The sequence below is a fragment of the Dermochelys coriacea genome, chromosome 28 (genome assembly GCF_009764565.3).
Source record: "Dermochelys coriacea isolate rDerCor1 chromosome 28, rDerCor1.pri.v4, whole genome shotgun sequence".
NCBI classification, from domain to species: Eukaryota; Metazoa; Chordata; order Testudines; family Dermochelyidae; genus Dermochelys; species Dermochelys coriacea.
Window position 1 is genome coordinate 5,281,078 of NC_050095.1, and position 20,826 is coordinate 5,301,903.

At 63.9% G+C, this 20,826-nt stretch overlaps 3 protein-coding genes across 57 annotated transcripts in view; 1 reads left to right on the top strand and 2 right to left on the bottom strand.

Annotated features, from left to right (window-relative positions):
• Positions 1-20,826, top strand: part of LOC119849376 (zinc finger protein 420-like) — a 3,142,523-nt gene that overhangs the window by 2,611,196 nt on the left and 510,501 nt on the right. The window lies entirely within an intron of this gene.
• Positions 1-20,826, bottom strand: part of LOC119849403 (zinc finger protein 501-like) — a 1,099,011-nt gene that overhangs the window by 456,105 nt on the left and 622,080 nt on the right. The gene's annotated exons all lie outside the window — the stretch shown is intronic.
• On the bottom strand, positions 38-20,588 carry PFAS (phosphoribosylformylglycinamidine synthase). Of its 6 annotated transcripts, none has more exons than XM_043503732.1 (29): positions 20,402-20,588; positions 19,932-20,067; positions 19,671-19,776; positions 19,101-19,287; positions 18,663-18,768; positions 17,932-18,072; positions 17,595-17,719; positions 17,068-17,196; positions 16,080-16,211; positions 15,459-15,587; positions 14,999-15,072; positions 13,852-14,008; positions 13,688-13,749; positions 12,807-12,968; positions 9,770-9,889; positions 9,445-9,576; positions 8,248-8,478; positions 7,400-7,580; positions 6,782-6,865; positions 6,390-6,545; positions 5,962-6,081; positions 5,482-5,627; positions 5,126-5,336; positions 4,832-4,923; positions 4,633-4,747; positions 3,988-4,146; positions 3,722-3,874; positions 1,275-1,635; positions 38-101 (listed from the first exon to the last, which is right to left on the bottom strand). In XM_043503732.1, the coding sequence occupies exons 1-28, from the start codon at positions 20,532-20,534 to the stop codon at positions 1,313-1,315; spliced, it is 4,002 nt and encodes a 1,333-aa protein (XP_043359667.1). In that variant the 5' UTR covers positions 20,535-20,588; the 3' UTR covers positions 38-101; positions 1,275-1,312. The 6 variants fall into 6 exon arrangements, with proteins under 6 accessions (XP_043359667.1, XP_043359669.1, XP_043359668.1 ...); XM_043503734.1 differs by having other exon boundaries at positions 38-129; XM_043503733.1 differs by having other exon boundaries at positions 38-255.

Genomic DNA, 20,826 nt, shown 5'->3' on the forward strand with positions numbered 1-20,826 from the left:
CCTAGGAGCCAAGATCCAGTTTAAAAATGAGTTTTTCCTTTCCACAAATTGACGAGCAGCAGCATCTCCGGTCTCTTGTCCGAGCCGGGGTGTGCTCCCCTCTGTATGCCGCTGCTAGCTCATGAAAGGCTGGGAAGGGAGGTTGGCGGAGTTCATTCCAGGGTGGGGAAAGAAAGGATCTGCCAGCCGTGTAAATACCCCGGTGCCCCAGGGAAGACGTGACACCCCACCCCACACACACACACCACTGATGTGCTAGTGACAGCAAAAGGGGCTGCCTGAATTGTCACGGTGAGGAATGAACCACCATCTACAGCAGTGGGACTCAAACGTTTTTTCTGGCGACCCTGTTCACACAGCAAGCCTCGGAGTGCCCCCCCAATAAATTAAACAGTTTTTCATAATTTAACACCAATATAAATGCTGGAGGCAAGTGGGGTTTGGGGTGGAGGTTAAGAGCTCTCAACTGCCCATGTAATGACCTCGCGACCCCCAGTCTGAGAAGCCTCGATATACAGCAATGGCATTAGCTATCCTCCACTGGCCCCCTGCAACTCTGCCCCATCAGCTGTCCCCTCTGATTCACTCTCTTCCTCACCTCCCAGTCTCCCCCAGGCCTTTCAGACATCCATGGCCCCTTCATGGGGGTTCTACACCCTGTTCCCCGGCTCTGGTGGGGAGTGCAGGCCCACCCTCTCCTCTGGGCTCCAGGCCCCAGACCCATTAACCAGCAAGCAGGGGCTGCTTAGACAGCCACTCCCACCTCACCCCTCTCAGGGGCCACCACTAAACCCCACCAACCTCCTCCTGGACCTGTCCTGGCCCCCAGCTCAATTCCCCCACTGAACCCCTCACCCCCCCGCTTTTGTTCCTCCTCAAGTCTGTCCCCAGAGGCCAGTAAGGGGAACTGCTGACAGGTCTCCAGGCTGGGGGTGGCTGGCCCTGTAGGGGTCAGAGCTAAGGACCTTCTGGGAAGAGTGGACCTGCCCCCTCTCATGTGACCCCGCCCCCATTCAACCTCGCTCACACAAACCCCGCCCCCTCCAGCATGACCTCACCCCACATGCCCAGTGCCCAGAAGGTCACACTGCAGGAGGGCGCATTTTTAAGAGCGCACCGTCCAGCCCCCACTAGCATGACCTCATATGCCCGGTGCGTATGAGGTCATGGCAGAGGGGGTGGGGCGATGTGCTCCTGAAATAGCCCCGCCTCCCCAAGCCGACACCGGATAAAACCCGGGCAGGTTTTGTGCCGGCCCCGGCCCGGGGACAAACCTTTGCATACGAGACCGGCTGGCGACCGGGCTCCTCAGTCAGGACTCCCCCTCAGGGTGGCGCAGGCACCACTCGCAGGCGTTCTGGAACATGCGCAGCCAGGGCGAGACCTCCATGGTGCGGCGCCAGTCGGGCGGCATCCAGGCCCACTGCCAGGGCAGGACGCAGCGCTCGGGGTGGGGCATCATGGCCAAATGGCGCCCGTCGGGCGAGCAGAGCCCGGCGATGCCCAGCGGGGAGCCGTTGGGGTTCAGGGGGTACTCCTGGGTGGGTTGGCCCTGGTCATCCACGTAGCGCAGCGGGGCCAAGCCCCCCGACGTCACTGCAGCCAGCACCTTGGGTGAGCGGAACCGCATCCGACCTGGGGCAGGGGAAAAGAGGGGGTGAGATGGGCAGAGAGGCCCAGCGGGACACCCCCCATAACAGGCCCACTGCCTCCATACCCCGATGTTGCCTTGGGAGTGTGAAACCGCATGCGAGCTGGGGAGGGCCGGGGGGGGAGACAGATAAAGCCCCCCCCGACATTCTCTCACTGTCATGATGGCCAGCAGGGAGGACAGGGAGTGGGGAGCCCAGTTGCTTGCCCTGTACAGCAACGGGGGTTCTCCCGGTTGTGCGGACCCCGGCATGCTCCTCTCGAGCTGGGCAGGCCCTTCACATGCTGAGACGGGGGGATTTTCCTTAGCCGTGGCCAGCGCCTGCGCCCTTCTCCTCCTGCACCGGACCGACGGCCTGAGCACAGAGCTCTCTGTTCCTTCTGCTTGGCAAACACCCTCTGGGGGAAGGAGAGCAGGTGGGGGGGACACTCGGGGATCGCCCTCTCCAAGCGCTCCAGCTACTGTACAAGCCAGGGCACCAGACTCCAAAAGAGACACCCCGGAGCCAAGCTGCCACGGCAGCCCAGGGCTGGGTCGAGCGGGCAGGACGCAGCCTGAAATTCACTGCAAGTCTCTACGAGGAGCTCGCTTCCCCTCTCCTACGTCTCGTTCTACGTCAGATGGCCAGAGAGGGAGCTCTCTGATGGCACGTGGCTTTGGCTAGAAGGCAGGGGCGCTGAAGCTGGAATATTTGGCAATCTTTTGGAAGCCACTGTGTGCCTCGGTTTCCCCGTATGCTGCATTGTGAACCAGTGGGGTGGGAAAGGGCTGTTTGCTCTCGGGGCCATCCGAGGGACATAGGTGGGGGGGGCCTTCGCCCCTATATCAATGGAGCATCTGAGAAGACAAAGGCAAATACGACGGCCCGGACAGCGACACCAAGCAACCAACAACCCAGAGGGAGATGGACCCCCCCACCTCTCCTTGGGGAGGCTAAACAGATTTCCCCAGCTGGAGAACAAAGGACGGGACAGGTTGGGGAGGGAAAAAGAGTCGGGGGCCGCAAGGAGTCGGGGCTCTCGGCTGGAGCCAGACAGAGAGACAGACGGAGCTTGAGCCCAGGGGTTCACCGCAGCCCGGCTGGGCTCTGGGCTAACCAGGATGGAGGCCCCACAGTCATTCCCAGAGCAGAGCTTTCAGAGACGTGTCCCGTCGCTGGTCAGGGATGGAGAACCCAGCCCAGCCGGCGGGAAACGGTGCCCATGGCCCATTACTCTCACAGTGACAATTTTACTCCTTATTTCCGGGCTGAATTTGTCCACCTTCGACGTCCAGCCGCTGGAGGGAGCTTCGCTGCTAGACCGAAACGCCCGTTATCCAGCGTGGGCTCCCCAGGTAGGTGCTGACAGACGGGGACAGGTCACCCCAGAACCGTCGCTCTCAAGCTGAAGAGCTCGAGCTCCTGGAGTCTCTCCCTCTACGGCAGGTTTTAGGACCCTTCCCCTGGCTCCTCGCTGACCCCTCTGCAATCGATTCAGGCCTCCTTGAGCTGAGGGCACCAGAACCGGATGCCAGGATCCCAGCAATGGTCGCTCTCTCAAGGTGCCCCCCCTTTACTGAAGGGGACCCCAATGCTCTGAAAGGAGCTTTTCTATCACTGATGGTTAAGAAAGAACCATTTACCCTCCCCCGCCCCCACCACGTCAGCTGGAGGACCCGTCTCCGACCACGGCTGCTGCAAAGGATCCGGAGAGCGGTCGGGCCGCACCATGCTCCACGCTCTCGGGGTGCAGCTTGAGCGGGAGAAGGGGGCAGGTACGGCCCAGCGCAGACTGCTGGGGAAAAGCCTTCCCGTCTCAGGCGCACGGACACCTCGAGAGCAACACGCACGGGACCATGGCTCGACGGAGAAACACACCCGACGGGAGGGGAAAAGGGGGACGGGGGGAGGCCAGGGCAAGGACCCCTCCCGCCATATTAGGGAAGGACCCCCCAGCCACTCCTCTGGGGTAGGACGCAGAGGCTGGTTATACAGGGACCCCTCACCCAGCGCTGAGATGCATCCGCATCTGGGGTGGGGCGCGGGGCTGTGTGTACGGGGTGGAGCGAGCAGACCCCCAGAGCTGTTACCTTCTCCATGCGCCACCCAGATTCCCAGGGTGGAGCCAGCCATGCCCTGAAGCATCACTGCCGGGCTCTGCTCGATGGCCAGCGCCACGAAACGCGACTCGAACCGGCCCGAATCGTTGGGGGCCAGCAGCACCCCGGGACGGACGGCCCCACCTGCGGACAGACAGACTGAGCGAGCCCTGCCCTAGAATCCCCCACCCAGACACCCTGACACCTCCCCAATCCCTCCAGCCCACTGACAGGCCCCTCCCCACAGCCCCACTCACCTGGGGGGTCGCTCGTGGGGCTCTCGCCCCCCACCCAGCCCAGCAGCGCCATCAGCTGGCAGCCGTTGCAGACGCCCAGGCTGAAAGTGTCCCTGCGCCGGTGAAATGCTTCAAACTGGGCCCGCGCCCGGGGGTTGAAGGTCACCGAAGCTGCCCAGCCTGGAGACAAAGAGGGACACCGGGGGTCTGTCACCTGGGGGGAATGGGGCCCGGGGCCTTTCCCTTCCAGGGGCCACTGGCTCCAACCTAGCCCCCCAGGGGGACTGGCTGGCTCAGGGGGGTGGCAAATGAGGCTCGGAGCCTGTCCCTTCTAGGGGGTGCTGGCTTCCAACTGGCCCCAGGGTGGGGACTCGGTGGCTTGGTGGGCATGAGGGGGAGACTGGCTACCTCAGCGGGGGTGAGGGGGGTGGACACGCTGGCTCGGCAGGGGTGAGGGGGGTGGACACGCTGGCTCAGGAGGTAAGGGGGGCACTGGCTAGCTCAGCGGGGGTGAGGGGGAGACTGGCTGGCTCGGCGGGGTGAAGGGGGTGGACACGCTGGCTCAGGAGGTAAGGGGGACACTGGCTAGCTCAGCGGGGGTCGGGGGGGACATGCTGGCTCAGGAGGTAAGGGGGGCACTGGCTGGCTCCAGAGTAGGGGTCTCACCTTTGGCAGACCCTAGGACGTCCGCGTAGCTGAAGCCCCCCACAAAGACCAGGCCCCGGAACGACTCCAGAGTCGTCTCCCCTGTGCACAGGTCCTGCATGGTCACGTCCCAGGCCTGGGGAGAGAGGGGGTGGGGCCGAGTGGTTACAGGGGGGGTGAGGGAAGGACTCCAGAGTTCGGGGGGGTGGGGAAGTCTCACCTGGAACCCTGCCATGACGAAGGCTGCCACCATCTCGCGGTCCCCGTTGCTGCCCTCCTCGCGCAGGATGGCCACGCGCAGGCCCGGCTGGGCTGGGGGCGAAGGTGGGGTTAGAGACCAGGGCGTGCTGGGCTCAGTGCACCCCCCAGACAGAGACACCCCCCTCTCTCCACGGGGACCTGGGGACAGCCCTGCCCACACACCCCTCCCCCCCAGAGAGCTCCTTTCTCCAGAGGGATCTGGGGACACCCCCTCCCACACACCCCTCCTCCCCCCAGGGGTCCCGGCCCTTACCCATCTGGCCCAGCAGCGGGGGCTCAATCTTGGGGTTGAAGGTCAGGGTGAAGCTGGGGCCCCGGCGCCACGCCAGCCCCCTCTCCTCCTGCTCCACGCAGTGGGGCGACGCTTGCAGCCGCTCCAGCTGGAAACTCGTGGCCTCCCACAGGGCGCGCAGGTCACCCACGGGCTGCGCCAGCTCCTCCTGCTCGTTTACCCGCAGCCGCACCTAGGGGGCACGCAGGGGCGTCGGCCGGGGGGACTGCGGCACTGGTGCCCCTCGCTCCCGACCCGCAGCCCCTGCTAGCCCAGCCCAGCCCTGCCCACCCCCAGCTCTGCGGTGCCCCTCAATCCCAACCCACAGCCCCACTCACCATGGACTGGGGGCCCAGGGGTCCCGTGTGCCCGATGGGCAGGCACCGCACTCCAGCCTCCTCGTACCGTCTGCAGACGTCTCCTGCCACAGCGCTGGGCACCTCCAGCACCAGGCCCAGCTCCTCGGCAAACAGCACCTCCAGGGCTGGGGGGAGGGGAGTCAGCTTGGGGGGGAGAACGGGGGGATCTAGTGGGGGGGGCTCGTGTGAGACGGTCAGTGAGGTTGGGCCGTGGGGGAGGGATCCAGGCTCTCACCACTGGGCTACAGGAGGGCTCAGGACAGAGGTTTGGGGAGAGGTTATGGGACAGGGTCCCCCATTCACTGCCGGGCTGTGGGGTTCAGGGTGGGGATTTGGGAAGGGGGTTTGCGGTGGGGTTTTCCATTCACCACTGGGCTGTGGGGCTCAGGACACAAGTTCGGGGCGAGGTCCCTCATTTACCACCAGGTTGTGGGGTTCGGGGCAGTGCCCCCCACTCACCGCTGGCCCCGGGTGCCACCAGCTCGGCCTGCAGCCCACAGTTCCCGGCGAAGGCCATCTCCAGCAGGCAGGTCACCAGCCCCCCGTCACTCACGTCATGCCCCGCACTCACCACCGACTCTGGGGGGACAGCACTGGGTGGGACGGGTGACCCCCAGCATCCCAGCTCCCCCCCAGCCCCGAGGGGCACCCAGCCCCGCCCCTCAGACCCTGGGGGGGCCACATCCAGCTCCCCACCCAGCCCCGAGGGGCACCCAGGACAGCTTCACTCCACTCCCCTAGCCCCTGGGGGGGCCCACATCCAGCTCCTCCCCCCAGCCCAGGGGCACCCTCCAGGTCTGGGAAGGCCACGTGGCCAGCCCCCCTAACACCTCCCCCAGACCAGGGCCCATCCCCCCCAGCAGGGACGGACAGACGGACGGACACACCTTGCAGCAATTGCTGGGTGACGCGGAAGCAGGCTGCCAGGGTGTCCGGGTTCTCCAGGTCTGGGCAGCAATCCCCCAGCTGGGAGTAGCACTGCGCCAGGGCACTGCCCCCCAACCGGTGCCGCTCGGGGCACAGCTCCACATACAGTAGGGCCCCTGCAGGGCAAGAGAGATGGGGTCAGAGCCAGACACCTGGGTCCCTGAGCCAGCCAGTCCCTGGCCTGTGGCACATCAGAGCCAGCGCCCCTGAGAGAGGAAAGGCCCCATGCCCCACCCCTCTGAGCCAGCCAGCCCGTGCCCTGGGGCCAGAAGGGACCTGGTGCTCCCTGAAAGGGAAAGAGCCTGTGCCCCATTCCCCACTCCCCTGAGCCAACCAGCCCCCCACCCCTCACCTTTGCCATCGGGGCACTTGAGGTCAGGTGTGACGGTGGCCGTGATGTCCGGACACACAGCATAGGCTGAGACGACCAATGTCCCTGTGGGGAGAAGGGATGGGGGGTCAGTGGGGAGTCCAGCTAGCCTGGCGGGGTGGGGGGAGATGGGGGAAAGAGGCAGTTTGGGGGGCCAGGATAGCTTGGAAGGGCGGGATTGGGGACTCTTGGGGGCAAGAAAGCCAGGGCACCTGCAGGGGATCAATTGGGGACCCTTTGCGGGGTGGATGGGGGAGTGAGGACTGGCTGCAGTGGGGGCAGAGGGGGCATGGGGCAGTAGCTTTGGGGATGGACATGGGGCGGCCCTGGTGTGCACACCCCTCTAACAGAGGAGGTTTGTGGGAGATGAGGCAGCAAGTGGTGTGCCTCACTTTCCCTATGGACAGATGCCCGGCCTGCTGAGCGTGGAGAGGTTACATGGCTGGCATGGGGCATGGGACGAGGGAGGGTGGAGGCCTGTCAGAGGGGGACCTGGGGGCTCAGGGGGGCTGGAGACAGCGGGGCGAGGGGGCCCACAGAGACTGGGGTGGGGGCCTGCTGGGGCAGGCCGAAGGGGCAGAGCCCACCCCCCACACTCACCCGGCGCCATGACGATGTCAGTGCCCACACGGGCCGCCATGCTGAGCGAGTCCTTGCCCCCGTCCACGGCCACCCCCAGCTGGGCCATGACGGCGCACATGGCCCTACAGGCGTCCACCAGCGCCGCCCCCTCGCCCGCCTGCTTGGCCGCCCACATCCAGTTCCCGCTGCACTTCACGTCCTGGGGGGAGAGGGGGGTCAGCCACGGGGCCACGTACAGACCCATGCCCCCTCCCCCCCAACACTGCCCCATGGCCGCCCCACAACCTCCACAACCAGTTCCCGCTGCCCTTCACGTCCTGGGGGGAGAGGGGGGTCAGCCACGGGGCCCCGTACAGACCCATGCCCCCTCCCCCCCAACACTGCCCCATGGCCGCCCCACAACCTCCACAACCAGTGCCTATTGCATTTCACATCCTGGGGGCAGAGAAGGGTCAGCCATGGTCCGCTGACAGCCCCACAACCACCCCACTGCACCACAGACCCCCTTGTTCCTGCTGCACTTCCTTTCCCCGAGAGGAAGGCGGGAGAGAATCAGTCACATGAGCCCACAACCCCATGGCCCCCCACCCCACAGCCACGTCCAGTTGCACTTCATATCCTGGGAAGAAAGCGGGGTGAGACACGGGACCCCCCATACAGCCCCAATCCCCACCCCCACACACAGAGCCCCACGGGCCCCCTCCACCTCCAATACCCACTGCACTTCACATCCGGGGGGTGGGGGGGGAAGAGGAGGATTAGTCATAGGGGGGAAACGTCAGACACAGACCAGCCCCTCCCCACTCAGCTCCCCCCAGGCTGTCCCCTCCCCAAGCAGACCCCCCACGGCTCACAGGGCAACTCACCCGCAGGTCAGTGACGCGGGCAAAGACTAGGTTGGTGAGTGCCTCACCCACGGCCAGTCGGGCCCCCGCGCCCGGGTCGATCAGTCCCTTGAGCGGCTGCTCCCCGAGGGCCGTGGCCGCTCCCACCGTCTCGAAGGGGGACAGAGCCACCACAGCCACGTCAGCCAGGGGGGTGTGTAGGGGCCCCACACACTGCTGCTGGGCCACCAGCCCCGTCACCGACCGGTCCACCTGCCACAGGGACACATGGCTCAGGGCGGCAGTACCCCTCTGGGCTGGGAGGAGGGGGGGCAGAGAGCTGGGGCCAGGGACGAGGACAGAGACATGGGGTCAGGGGGTGCAGGATATGACATAGGGGGGATTCTCCCTTGTTATGTTGTACGTGAGCCTATGTGAGTCTTACTGTTTTGCATGGATGCTGTGTGCCTCAGTTTCCCTGTGTATTGCACCAATGCCTTGGTGGTGGGAATAAGCGTGTGACTTTTCCAGGGGCTGCTCCAGCTGCCTGCACCGATGCTATGGCCGCCACTTCGTCACCTGAGACCCAGGAGGGGAATGTGCCCAGGTGACTCTGGGCCCGGGAAGCGAGACAAAGGCCGGAGGAGCAGCAAGGGGCAGGGCAGGGACCAGGCCGCTGGAAGGAGTCAGTCTCGGCTGGCTTGGGGGCGCAGGGGGAGGGCAGAGCCCTGGCTCCGGGCTCCTCTCCCCACAAGATGGACGTGGCTGAAAGTCACTGATTTCTGTGCGAACAAGTTCTGCCCTACGCTGTGTTCCTGTCGACTAATAAACCTCCTGTTTTGCCAGCTGGCTGAGTCACGTCCGACTGCGGACTTGGGGGGCAGGACCCTCTGGCCCCCCCAGGACCCCAGCAGGGAAGCGCACGGAGGGGCAGGGGAGGCTGGATGCTCCGAGGTCAGACCCAGGAAGGTGGAAGCTTCTGCCCTGGGGACACTCTGCTCCGAGAGAGGAGACTCCCCCAGAGTCCTGCCTGGCTTCGTCGGGAGCAGCTGCAGAGCATCGCCCGGGGACCCCGGGACACAGGGCACTTTCCCCTCCGGGAGGGCAGAGACGCAGGATCAGGAGGTGTGGGGATACTGCCATTCAGGGGGCAGAGGTACAGGGAGAGGGGGCACTACCTCGTCAGGAGCTCGCTTGGGCCACACCCTCGGGAAGGGGGCAGGGAGTTGGGCTGGGTACCTTATTGGTCAGGTAGCGTTTGCTGGCCACGGCCGGCAGCCGCAGGACCCGCTCCAGGGCGTCCCCCACACTCAGCCCAGGGGGCAGGCACAGGCGGTGGAGGGCTGGGCTGTTGTGGGACAAGACAAATTCCTGGAGAAAAGATGGGACATTCATGAGTTAATCCAGCAGGGGACGCTGTGGGGAGCAAGCGGGGGGCAAGCAGGGGGCACTGTCTATGGGGGAAGCTCCCGACTACTCCAGCCCCGGTCTCTCCCAGCAGGGGGCGCTGTGGGGGGGGAGTCTGGGGGGATCTGTGGGTGCGACCCCAGGGCCCCTCCTCTACCTTTTGTGGAATCTTGCCCAACACCCACTCCAGCTGCAGGTCGACCGGCGGCGTCTTCCCACTGGGCTTCGCTAGTGCCACGTCCGTCACTGGGGCCTCCAGGTCGTCCACTAGCACAATCTGAGGGGGGGTAACCCATGAGGGGGTGTCAGTGACAAGTCGCAGCCCCCCCAAATCTATGCCCCGGTGCGCTGGGGGTGTGGAGGGCCAGGGAGCCTAGCGGTTAGCACCCCACCCTCCAGCCCCGTAGAGATGCCTGCTTCCTGCCCCCGGGCTGGGAGTTTGGGCTTCGCCCAAGGGGCTGGAATGAGGGGCTGGGGCGGGGCCGGGGCAGTGCCTGGCTTTGGGCCTACAAGTAGCCAGGTAGTCGCGGGGCTCGGGCCGGAGCCTGCCTCTGGAACCCTCCCCCCATTCTGAGCCCCATGGCTACACACTGCAATTCTGGGGCCCGAGTCAGAGCCAGCTGCCCTGGCCGGTAGCTCCGTGGGACCTCCCTTGCAGGGGGTCCCCCCCCCAAGTATCCAGATGTGCAGGGCCCTGCTGGAGCCACGGGTTCTCCAACGGGGAGCTGGGAAAGGCGCTGCCTGGGGGCCATCCCCGCCCCACTGCCAGCCCCCTCTCACGGCAACCAGCCTGTACCCACCCCCGCTCTCTCCAGTGTCCTGTGCCCATCCCCTCCTCTGCCCCCAGTGATATCCCATCCCATGCCACCCCCTTCTCCCAGCCCCATCTCTGCTACCAGGATCCCCGTCTCATCCTTTGTGCTACACCCCCGTTTCCTCTCCACAGAGCCCCCCAGTGCCCCTCCCCAGTCCCAGCCAACCGCTCCACAGATCCAGACCCCGGACGCCTAGTGACCCCCCCGCCACGAACTCCATCAGGCCCAGCTCCCCGTGCCCTGCTCTGCCAGCCCCCCGCACAGAACGGACACCCCTCCAGTCGCCCATGTGCCATGTCAGCCCCGCCCCCCTGGGGCCCCGCCCACCCTTCCACACGAGTCCCAGCCCCACCTCCTCCAGGGCCCCACCCCCCTCCCGCCAGTGCCAGCCCAGGTGTTGGATCATATTAGAGAAGTTCTGTATTAAAATCACAAATGAGTTTGATTCCCCATAGTTGAAATTCCAGGGCATTACTAATTCAGAGGTCTCTGGGGTTTTGGGACTGTTTCCCTCCCTCTCTGTGTGAAACTTGCAAGCTGCTGATTGTGTTAGTACATCCTAAGATAGAGGCTGTTCTCAAAGCAACTACTCACACAGAGAGAGACTCAAAGCAACACCCTGTAACAACAGAAACAGCGCCCAGAGACTCCCCGCCCTTCTGTTGTATTCATCTTGCTTTGTTAACAATTGTGATGAAAACAGAGATGGAGGACGGATGTGGAGGGATGCTTGGGGTGGATAACAACTGAATGATCAGGGAGGTGCCAGCCTAAGAATCCAGTGTCCATCGGCTGAAGAAGGCGTCAAGTGGAAATAACCAGAGGACCCCCGGAGGGCAGACTGGAATCCACCCAACAGCCTCAAGGATCGGAGAACCAAAGAACAAGAGAACATCTGGCAGCACCGAGCCGTCAGGAACGTGCCATCGGCTGATTGATTCAGCAACAGCATGATGGAGCAATTCCCACAGACTGGCACAGGAAGAAATTCCTATAAAAATGGACTCTAGAAAGTGAGAACTTGGGGGTCTGATTCTGCAAAACCAACTTCCAGGAGCGTCAGACAAGGCCCTGCTCCCTCCTCATGTCCAGGCCACCTGGCCAGTAGCTTGGCATGAGCAACTCTAAGGCTGGTAACTATGATAACAACCTTGCAGAATCTGTGTGTGTGTGTGTGTGTGTGCGTGCGAATAAAGATGAGATTGAATGGAGTGTTATCGCTATAACTAACTGCTTACTAGGACTCCTTCTCTAGTCACAATAAATGTGGCATTTTGCCTTTTCCCCTTTAGTAAGATCCTGCTGGTTTTTATTTTATTGGTATAACACAGGTGTAGATAAATCTCTGCATTAAGCATCTCCGCATAATTGTCTATCATTTTCATACAACTTTGTATTATGCCTCTTCATATAACCGTGTATTAAGTCTTTACATACATAACCTCTATTTTCATACAGCTTTGTATCAAATCCTTATCCAGAAACTTTGTATTGAGCCTTGGCACAATGTTCTAGCCCCTAAGGAGGGCGAAGGTAGAAGAAAAATGCCTTTTCGCTAGGAGCAGAACAAGATCTCCCCCCTTTTAGTCACCTGCCCTGGTGAAGGAGTGAGGCGTGGAAGGCAGCACCTCCAGACAGCTGCAACCCTTGGAAGGGGATGGGAGCCAGAGCCAAGCACAAGAAAACTTGCCAGGTGGGCTCACTAAAGATCAGACATCCTGACGGCCTCGGGGGTGAGAAGCCAGCACCTTCTTTTGAGAACACCCTCTTGGAAACGAAATGTGGCAGCATTAAGACAACACCCAGAAGGAAGCGCCGCCGGTGACCAACTGACAGAGGCAGATTTTGCATTTGCATGAGAGGGAAGCGGCTATAAATGTGAGGTGTCGTGCAGAGGACCCCGGGTCTTGGCTTGTCAACATGGGAGCATCGATCCGGATCGGCAGAAGCCCGGCTCCACCCCCCCCATCTAACTCACCTGGGGCCAGTGAAGTTAAGGGGAGCACCCCGCTGGTAACGACAACAAGACGCAGTGTGCGTGTGTGTGTGTGTGTGTGAGTGCATGAGTGTAATATCCATCATATGCGTATGATACAGTGTTGATTGACACATGGATTACCAATAAATGTGGCGTTTGCCTTATCCCCCCCGAACAGATCCTGTGCAGTACTTTAAGTACAACACAGGCCCCCCCGCCCTCCCACACCCAAGTCCTGGCCCTGGGCCCATCTCCCACACACCAGTCCCCCCTCAGCTGCCTGTCCCTAGGCTCAACCCATCATCACATGCAGCTCCCGGCTGCCCGTCCCTAGGCCCTGTGCCCTCAGCCGCCCCGCCAGCCACAGCCCCGGCCCGGCTCCCCCACACCGGCGCCCGTACCCGTCCGTCCCCGGCGATGGTGCCCACGATGTCCACAGGGCAGCGTTCGCGCCGGCCCACGCGCTGCAGGAGCGCGGCATCGGTGGGGCGCAGCAGGAGGGCGTTGGACTCTTGGTACTCGGCCCCCCAGATCTCCAGCACACTCAGCGTGGGGTCACCCAGCTGGAGGGTACATGGGTGTCAGTGACGGGGGAAGGGAGGAGGTTAGGGGTCGAAGAGAATTGGGGGCCTGGATCAGGGTCCCACATACCCAGAAGGGGCCAGAGGGGGAGGGATGTGGGGGGCTCCCACATACTCAGGAGTGATGGACAGGGTGGGGTCAGGGGCTGGGAGCAGCCATATGGTGAGGTCGGGGGCTGGGGGGAAATCAGGGGTCCCACACACCCTGGAGCCCCCAGCTGGGGGCCGGGAGCATCCCTGCTTGGCAGCCCCACACCAGAGCACTGCTGGGGGCAGGGTTGCAGCTAGCCCCGTGGGGGTGAGTCCCCACAGCTCCCCAGAACCGAATATTGGGGATGGGGGGCTACAGCTGAGAGTCCTGGTACATTGCGGGGGGTTGTAGCCTCACCCCTACTATGGAGTGGGGGAGCCATGGAGTCATGCCCAGCTACCCTGAAACTGGAACAGGCCCACACACCTGGGAGTGGCTGGTATGACGGGGCAGGCTGAGGGGGCAGGGGGTCCCCACACACCTCGGAGCAGCTGGCATGGGGGGCTGAGGGTTGCCACACCCCTGGCAGCAGCTGGTGTGCGGAGACAGAGAGGCAGGGGGTTCCCACACACCTGGAAGTGGATGGCATGGGGGGTAGAGGGGAAGGGGGTCCCCACACACCTGGGAGGAGCTGGCGTGGGGGGCAGAGGGGCAGGGGGTCCTCACGCACCTGGAAGCGGCTGGTGTAGATCACGGCCCCAGCTGGGTCACTCAGCTCCTTCAGCACGTTCCCTGGAGGGTAAGACAGGAAGAGTCACCCACTGCTGGGGCACCAGCCCCCCCCCATGCCTCCCCCAGGCACTGATTCCCCCCCCCGCCCTGACCCCCACTCACCGTTGCCCCCGGCCCCCTGGTCATGGAGGCTGCAGATGGGGTTGGCCTTCCCTCTCTCCACGCAGCCCCGCAGCACCCGGTTCATCTTCTGCTCCATCTCGGGGTCCCCCCGCTGCACCGCCCTGAAATCCAGCTCACTTGTGTTGTCCCCCTGCACCTGGTGGGAGATGGGGGGTATCACCCAACACAAACCTTTTGATACAGACCTGACCACCCCAATCAATCCTCCCAGCAGCACCCCCAAATCCAGCTCGCCGGTGTTCTCCCCCTGCATATGGGAGAAGATGGGGGGGGAAGGGTGGCGACACCGACCGCCCTATGCGGACCCTCTGATCAGTCCAAACCCTGTCAACCTAATCTCCTTGCATCACCCCCAAATCCATCTTACTGGCATTGTCCCCCTGCAGCTGGGGAGAGACAGGGGGGGTCACCCTGACACCATCCCTTTGATACAGCCCTGATCCCGCAGTCTAATCCCCCAGCTGTACCCCCAAATTCAGCTCACAGGTACTGTCCCCTGACCCTGGTGGGGAGAGCAATGGGGGTCACCATGACACAGGTCTCACCCCAGCCTTGCTCCCCCAACAAAGATCCCTCCGCCCCCCCCTGAAATCCAGTTTGCTGGCATTGTCTCCCTGCATCTGGGGGGGACAGGGCTCACCCCAACACAGCCCCAATGCTCGCCATTGCTCTCTGTTCTCAGGCTGGGGGGAGCATGGTGGGGGCACTGCCCAGGCAGCGCGGGGCACAGAGGACCGGGGGCCTTGTTAGGAAGTGAGTTGGGGGCATCCTGGGGGTCACAAGGGTAGGAGGCCGGGGAGGCCCCACTACAGACATGGGGGAGAGGGCTGCGTGGGCCACACTGTTGAGGGGAGTATGTAGCAGGGAGGGGGTAACACAGGGTCAGGGCTGAGGGGGGCAGGGTCCACTGTGGGAGGGTGGGGAGAGAAGGTGGGTGACATGGGGGCAGTGAGGAGGCGGGGTGCCCCTATGGGGGGGAAGATAGGGGGAGTCACATTAGGGATGTAGGTTGAGCATTACAGGCAGTGGGTGGGGCATTGCTCAGGGCTCTGCTAACACCCCTCCCGCTCCAGCGCCCACAGGGAAGCTCCCCCATCCCTGCCCCCCAGGTCCCCTCCTCACTCACCTGGATGGAGGAGGCTGAGCTCCCCCCAACTCCGATCCGGTACACGGGACCCCCCACTTTCACCACCAGCATTCCTGGAGGGAGAGCGAACAGTAAGACCCCACAAAACCCACCCCAGCCCTATGACAGGGTGCTGCCTCTCCCTCCCCGCCCTTCACAAAGAGGGGGGAAGACCTGGGGCCAGATGGCTGCTTCCAGTCAGCATGGGGTCTGGGTAGGGTGACCAGACAGCAAGTGTGAAAAATTGGGACAGGAGGTGGGGGGTAATAGGAGCCTATATAAGAAAAAGCCCCCAAAAATCAGGACGGTCCCTAGAAAATCGGGACATCTGGTCACCCTAGGTCTCGGGGAGGCAGGGCAGGGCAGTTCTTAGGCTGTGGGGGAACTGCAGTACGTGGGGGGGGGGGAAGAAGCAGAGGGGGTTTACTGGGGAGTGGCTTGGGGTGGGGGGGATACTCACCAGGCTCGGGGGGCTCCTTGTGAACGTGAATGTCCTCCATGGTGCCAATCCCCGCGCTGAACATGATGGGCTTGATCCATTCGCGCCGCTGCCCATTGGGGAGCTGCTGGCCGAAGGAACGGGCGAACCCTGCCCGAGATTGGGGGGGGATTAGAGCAGAGACACCCCCCCAGCCTCTCCCCACTGGGTACCACAACCCTTTAGTGCTTGGCATTTCCCCTGCCCAGGTTGTTATATACTTCCCCCCCAGAGCTAGGCACATCCCCTTCCTCTGCTGCCCAGTGCTCCCGAAGGGCACCCCAGAGCCAGGTTCATCCCCCCTGCCAGGCGCTCCCCAACCCCCTCCCAAGAGCCGGGTGCGTCCCCCCTGCCAGGTGCTCCCCAAGTCGGCCCCAGAGCCGGGCGCGTCCCCAACCATCGAAGGACAGACTAGAACCCACAGCCTCCTGGCCACCCCAGAACGGCAGGCAAGGGCCAGGCAGGTGCCCCCTCTGAGAGGGAAGCAACAGGGCAGCTGATGGGGTGACTCTCGGCAGTAGGCCCCACTGAAGATACAGCTCAGCCCCCACCTGCCAGGATGGGTCCCCCCCAAACCCCCAGAACGGCCCCTCCAACACTCACCAGCCAGGACAGGTTCCCCAAACTTATTGCCGTAGTCAGAGGCCCCATCGCTGGCCCGGATGGCCACCTGCAGGGGGTGGGCGTAGTTCTTGGGATAGGGCAATGCCGGGTCCTCCCAGGGCAGAGGGTAGCCTGGGGGCAGGGAGAGACGGTCAGGGGTCCCCAACCCCAAGGGGTGTAAAAGGCAGCCGGACGGCTCAGTTGGCGGCAGAAAGGACGTGTTCTGAACCCAGGCTAAGCCAGGGACTGGACGAGCCGCAGCGCCCTGGGACCGGGACCAGGACCAGGCCCAGAGCAGGGAGCCCAGCAGGCAGTGCCCTGCGGGGAAGGCGGGTGGGGAAGGGAGTAACCCAGGGAAGACCCTGCCTCCCATCCACTGGGTTAGGAGAAGGAGATAGATCTGGCTGGGGGGCTGGCGGGGTGTCCTTTTGAGTCAGCAACAGACCCCCCTGCAAGCCAGCTGACCCCGGGGTGGGGTGCCAGGGAGCGTGGAAAGCCAGGCACTGTGGCAGAGCCATGCAGGGTCCCGGGCACACTCCAGTCGCAGCCTGGGCACAGGGGAGGGCAGCTATGGCTAGGCAGGCTGGCTGGGGGGGTCTCGTTATCTGGAAGGCAGGATAAGGGAGGTGACTAGACCTGCAGCCTGAAATCGCCCCGTTTGGGCCAAGGAAAGGGGGCGAACAGACAGACGGGCTGAGCCAGCTCCAGGGAGGACAAACACCGGGCAGGAGAAGTCGGGGGTGTGAAGATGAGGTCAAGGGAGTGGAGGGTCCCATGGCCCATGGCCAGGTCGGGGAGGGGCTCAGGGCTGGAGGGAAAGTGCCCGGCGGCCTGCTCCCAGGGGCAGGAGGGCCCCCATGACCCAGCAGGGAGGGGGCTGCAGAAGGTGGGCCTGAGGAAGAGGTCCCATGGCCTGGCAGAGGAAGGGGAGGAGGAGGTGGTGGAAGGGGGCTGTGGCTGGACAGAAGTGGGGCCCCCCTGCTCTCACCAGGGATGTGCAGGTTTCCGAAGCTGTACCCGGCCGTGCCGGCGATGACGTGGGCCCCACGCCCCGTGCACTGCACGTCCCGGATCCGCCCGCCTGTTCCCGTTGCAGCGCCGCTGAATGGGGCCACCCCTGGGGAGGACACGGGGGTGAGAGCGAGGAGACACCCCTCCGAGGTACCCCCCAAAACACACACTCCAGAGTGCCAGGCCAACAGCTGCCCCAGACAGGAGGCCCCTGCACTTCACGGACTGGGGCACGCGCATGGAGAGCAGGAAAAGTGTGTAGCATCCACCCCTCCACAGCCCATAACCCCAGGCACTGCCACCCCCCACACAGCCACACTACCTCCCCCACAGACCCCTGCCCTATGGACACCCTCTCACCCCCCCATGGATTTCTCCCAATGTCTCCCTTGCAGACTGCCACACAACTCCCTGGCCATGCCCCCATCTCACCCCATGGATAGAAGCCCCCCATACATATATATTCCCCTGCACACACACAGCCCCCCTGCCCCCCGCACTGACCCGTGGGGAAGTTGTGGGTCTCTGCAGTGAAGATCACGTGCCGGGTCGATGTTCTCTTCTCGAAGCGGCTGGGACGGGACGGGTCGTGGGGCCACAGGGAACACACGGCCCTGCCCTGGATGGCACTGGGGGGAGAGAACCAACCACGGCCGTCGGCCACAGAGCCCCACAGCCATCCCTGCCCCAAGGGGACGGGGGGAGAGCATCCCAGCCATGGCCACCAGCCACAAAGCCCCACCCCCATCCCTAGCCCAGAGGAAGTGAGAGTTTGATTCCAACCCTGGCCATGAGCTCGAGCCCCATTCCCGTCCCCACGGATGAGGTCCCAGGTAGGCACCTGCTGTTGTCCGAGAACTTGATGACATTGTTGGGGTTGCTCTTCTCCTGGGTCCGCACAATGGACTCAAACAGCGACTCCGCGACCTCCTTCCCGTCCACCAGGAGGCGCCCTTTGAAGAACCAGTGTCGGCTGTGCTCGCTGGGGGGCAGGGATGGGGGGGGGTGAGACATGCACATGGGGAGCCATTCGTCTAGATAGGTGTGGCTCCCATTCGGCCCCAGGGCAGGCAAATGGTTGAAAGCGAACCAGGGAATGGGACACGGGGCCTGTCCCCTTTAGGGAGTGCCAGCTCCCATCCGGTCCCAGGGCAGGGACTGACTGGCTGGCTGGGGGGGGGGGGGAAATGGGGCACAGGGCCTTCCCCCTAGGGGTCACTGGCTCCCATCCGGCCGCAGGGCAGGGGCTGGCAGGGGCAGGGAACAGGGCGCCAGCTCCTATCCAGCCCCAGGGCAGGGACTGGCTGGCTCAGAGGGGCAGAGAAGGGGGCACAGGGCCTTTCCCTCTAGGCGACGCTGGCTCCCATCTGGCCGCTGGGTCAGGGGGTGGGGAATGGGACATGGGGTCTTTCCCCTCTAGGGGATGTTGACTCCGATCCAGCCAAAGGGCAGGGACTGGCTGGCTCAGGGTTGCTGGGAACGGGACATGGGGCCTCTCCCCTCGAGGGGGCGCCGGCTCCCACCTGGCCCCAGGGTAGGGGACCGGCTGGCTGGGGGACTCGGTGCCGGTACCTGTTGGACTGGGCCAGGTCGAAGCACTCCACGCTGGTCGGGTTGCGCCCGAATTTCTTGAAGAGTTCAGCATAGAAATCCAGGTCCCAGGAGTCGAAGGCCAGGCCTGTGTGGAAAGGGGGTTAGGGTGGAATGGGGGGGGGCAGAGACCTTTGACCCCCAGCACTCTCCATGGTGGACAGAACCCCCCACACCTACAGGACATCAAGGGGCTCGAACCCGGGCTGCTTGGGACATTGCGTCAGCCATAGCTCTCACCCCACCCCAGTCATTCATCCTGCAGAGCCCCAGCTTCAACCCCTGGGAGTCCATCTCCCCCCCCACACCCTCCCCAACCCCTGCAGTGTGCTCAGCCACTCCCCAGCTCCCCCAGCCTGACTCCCATGATACCCAACCACCCCCATTAGTCCGGGTACTCAGCGCCCCCTCCCCCCATACCTAGCTCCTGGTTGGCTCGCTCCAGCTCGGTGCGGCCCCCCCCCAGCACATCCACATGCCAGGTGGGGGCAGGGCGGGTGGCCACGGCGAAGCTGCGGATTGGTTCCTCGTAGCGCTGCTCTGTCATCCGGTCACTGAGCACCGCCACCAGGGCGGCCTCCTCGGGGGGCGTGGGGCGTCGGGCACACTGCCAGTGAAGATGGGGGTGAGAACGGGGAGCTGTCTCTCCTCCCCTAGGGTGAGAAAGGGGACCCACTGCCTGCCCCGTGAGAGTGACAACAGAAACCTCCTGCCGCTCCCCGCTGGGGACAGGCACTGGGGGCGAAGGGGAGCTGAGAACTAGGAACCCCCCATTACCAGGAGCAGGAAGGGGAGACAGACAGACCAAGCCCCCCCATTCCCCCATCTGTAGATCTGGGCATTAGGGGGGGAGCAAGCAGCCCAGGAACTCCCTCCCACCCCAGAGCCCCATTAACCCCACAATGCTGGAACCCCCACACCAGCACGCCTCCGCACCCATCCCCTAGGGGTCATCCCCTCCGTTCCCAGGGGTCCCACATCCCCCCTCACCTGCAGCAGGTAGCGGTGGGAGCACTCGGCACGGTCAACGCAGCCCAGCCCCGCGGCCCGGCACACGGACACCACATTGGTGGAGAACGCCGTGGAGAAGTTCAGCCTGCGCCAGGAAAGGGTTAACAGTCCCGGGAGACACAGCGCCCGCCCCACAGCTGCCCCTCCACTCCACAGCACCCTCTGCTCAGTCTTCCACCCCGCTCCCTGAAGCACAGCGCCCCCATGGCACGGAGCCCCCCACTCAGCCCTGGGACGCACCGTGGCCCGATCTCTACCAGCAGGTCGGTGGGCGCTGGGCGCAGGAAGGACTCTGTAGCAACGTCTCCGGATGCCAAGGGGCAGCCGAAGAGCCAGTGCAGCAGCTGGGTCTCCTGGGGATTGGGGGGCGACGCACCTGCAGGGGAGAAATGGGGCTGTGATACCCAGCAGGCAATGGGGCTGAGGGGTCCTGCCAGGAAGGGGAGCCCTCATGGGGTACGATGCCCACTTCGGTTCCTAACATGCTGTTTGCTTTTTGACGCGCTGCACGTCGAGTGGCTGTTTTCAGAGAACTAGCCACGGTGGCTCCACGCTCTCTCTCTCGAGGGGCAGCAGATAATCTAGACCCCGTCATTCTGTGCGCAGAGCTGGGATTGTGTTTTCCGACGTGCCCTGCTTTGCATTTATCAACACTGAAGTTCGCCTGCCATCTTGATGCTCAGTTACGCAGTTTAGGGGCCCCCCCGTACCTGTCCAGCTGACATTGTAGCACAACTCCCTGTGCAGGGCGCGGACGCCCCCCAGCACCGCCTGGGCCGAGCGCAGCAGGGAGACAGGGACACCCTCCGCCCCGGGGTGCTGGTAGTAGTGCAGCACCACCATGGCGGGGTCCTAGGGGGGAAAACAGGGTCAGTGCCCAGCCACACAGCACCCCCCCTGCATACACCACCCACAGTGCCTGATACCCCCCCAACCCCAAAAGACTGCTCTCCGCACGCCCACAATGCCCTGTATACCCTCACCCCCCCCAGGGACCCTACACCGTCCGCAGGACCCCTGCACGCCTCCACTGCACCCCCCCAACGCCACCTCTACACCACCCACAGCACCCCCCTGCACCCCACCCTCACAGCATCCCACCCCACAGCAATACCCCCAGCACCCATAGCAGCCC

Bases quoted from the DNA above. Each gene is read 5' to 3' on its own strand.
- PFAS (XM_043503732.1), bottom strand. From the start codon at position 20,534: ATGGTGGTGCTGCACTACTACCAGCACCCCGGGGCGGAGGGTGTCCCT. The intron at 15,073-15,458 runs GTGAGTATCCCC...CTCTCCCTCCAG, and splicing joins CAAGGAGCCCCCCGAGCCTG to GAATGCTGGTGGTGAAAGTG. The intron at 6,546-6,781 runs GTGAGGGGTGGG...CTTGCCCTGCAG, and splicing joins CAAGTGCCCCGATGGCAAAG to GGGCCCTACTGTATGTGGAG.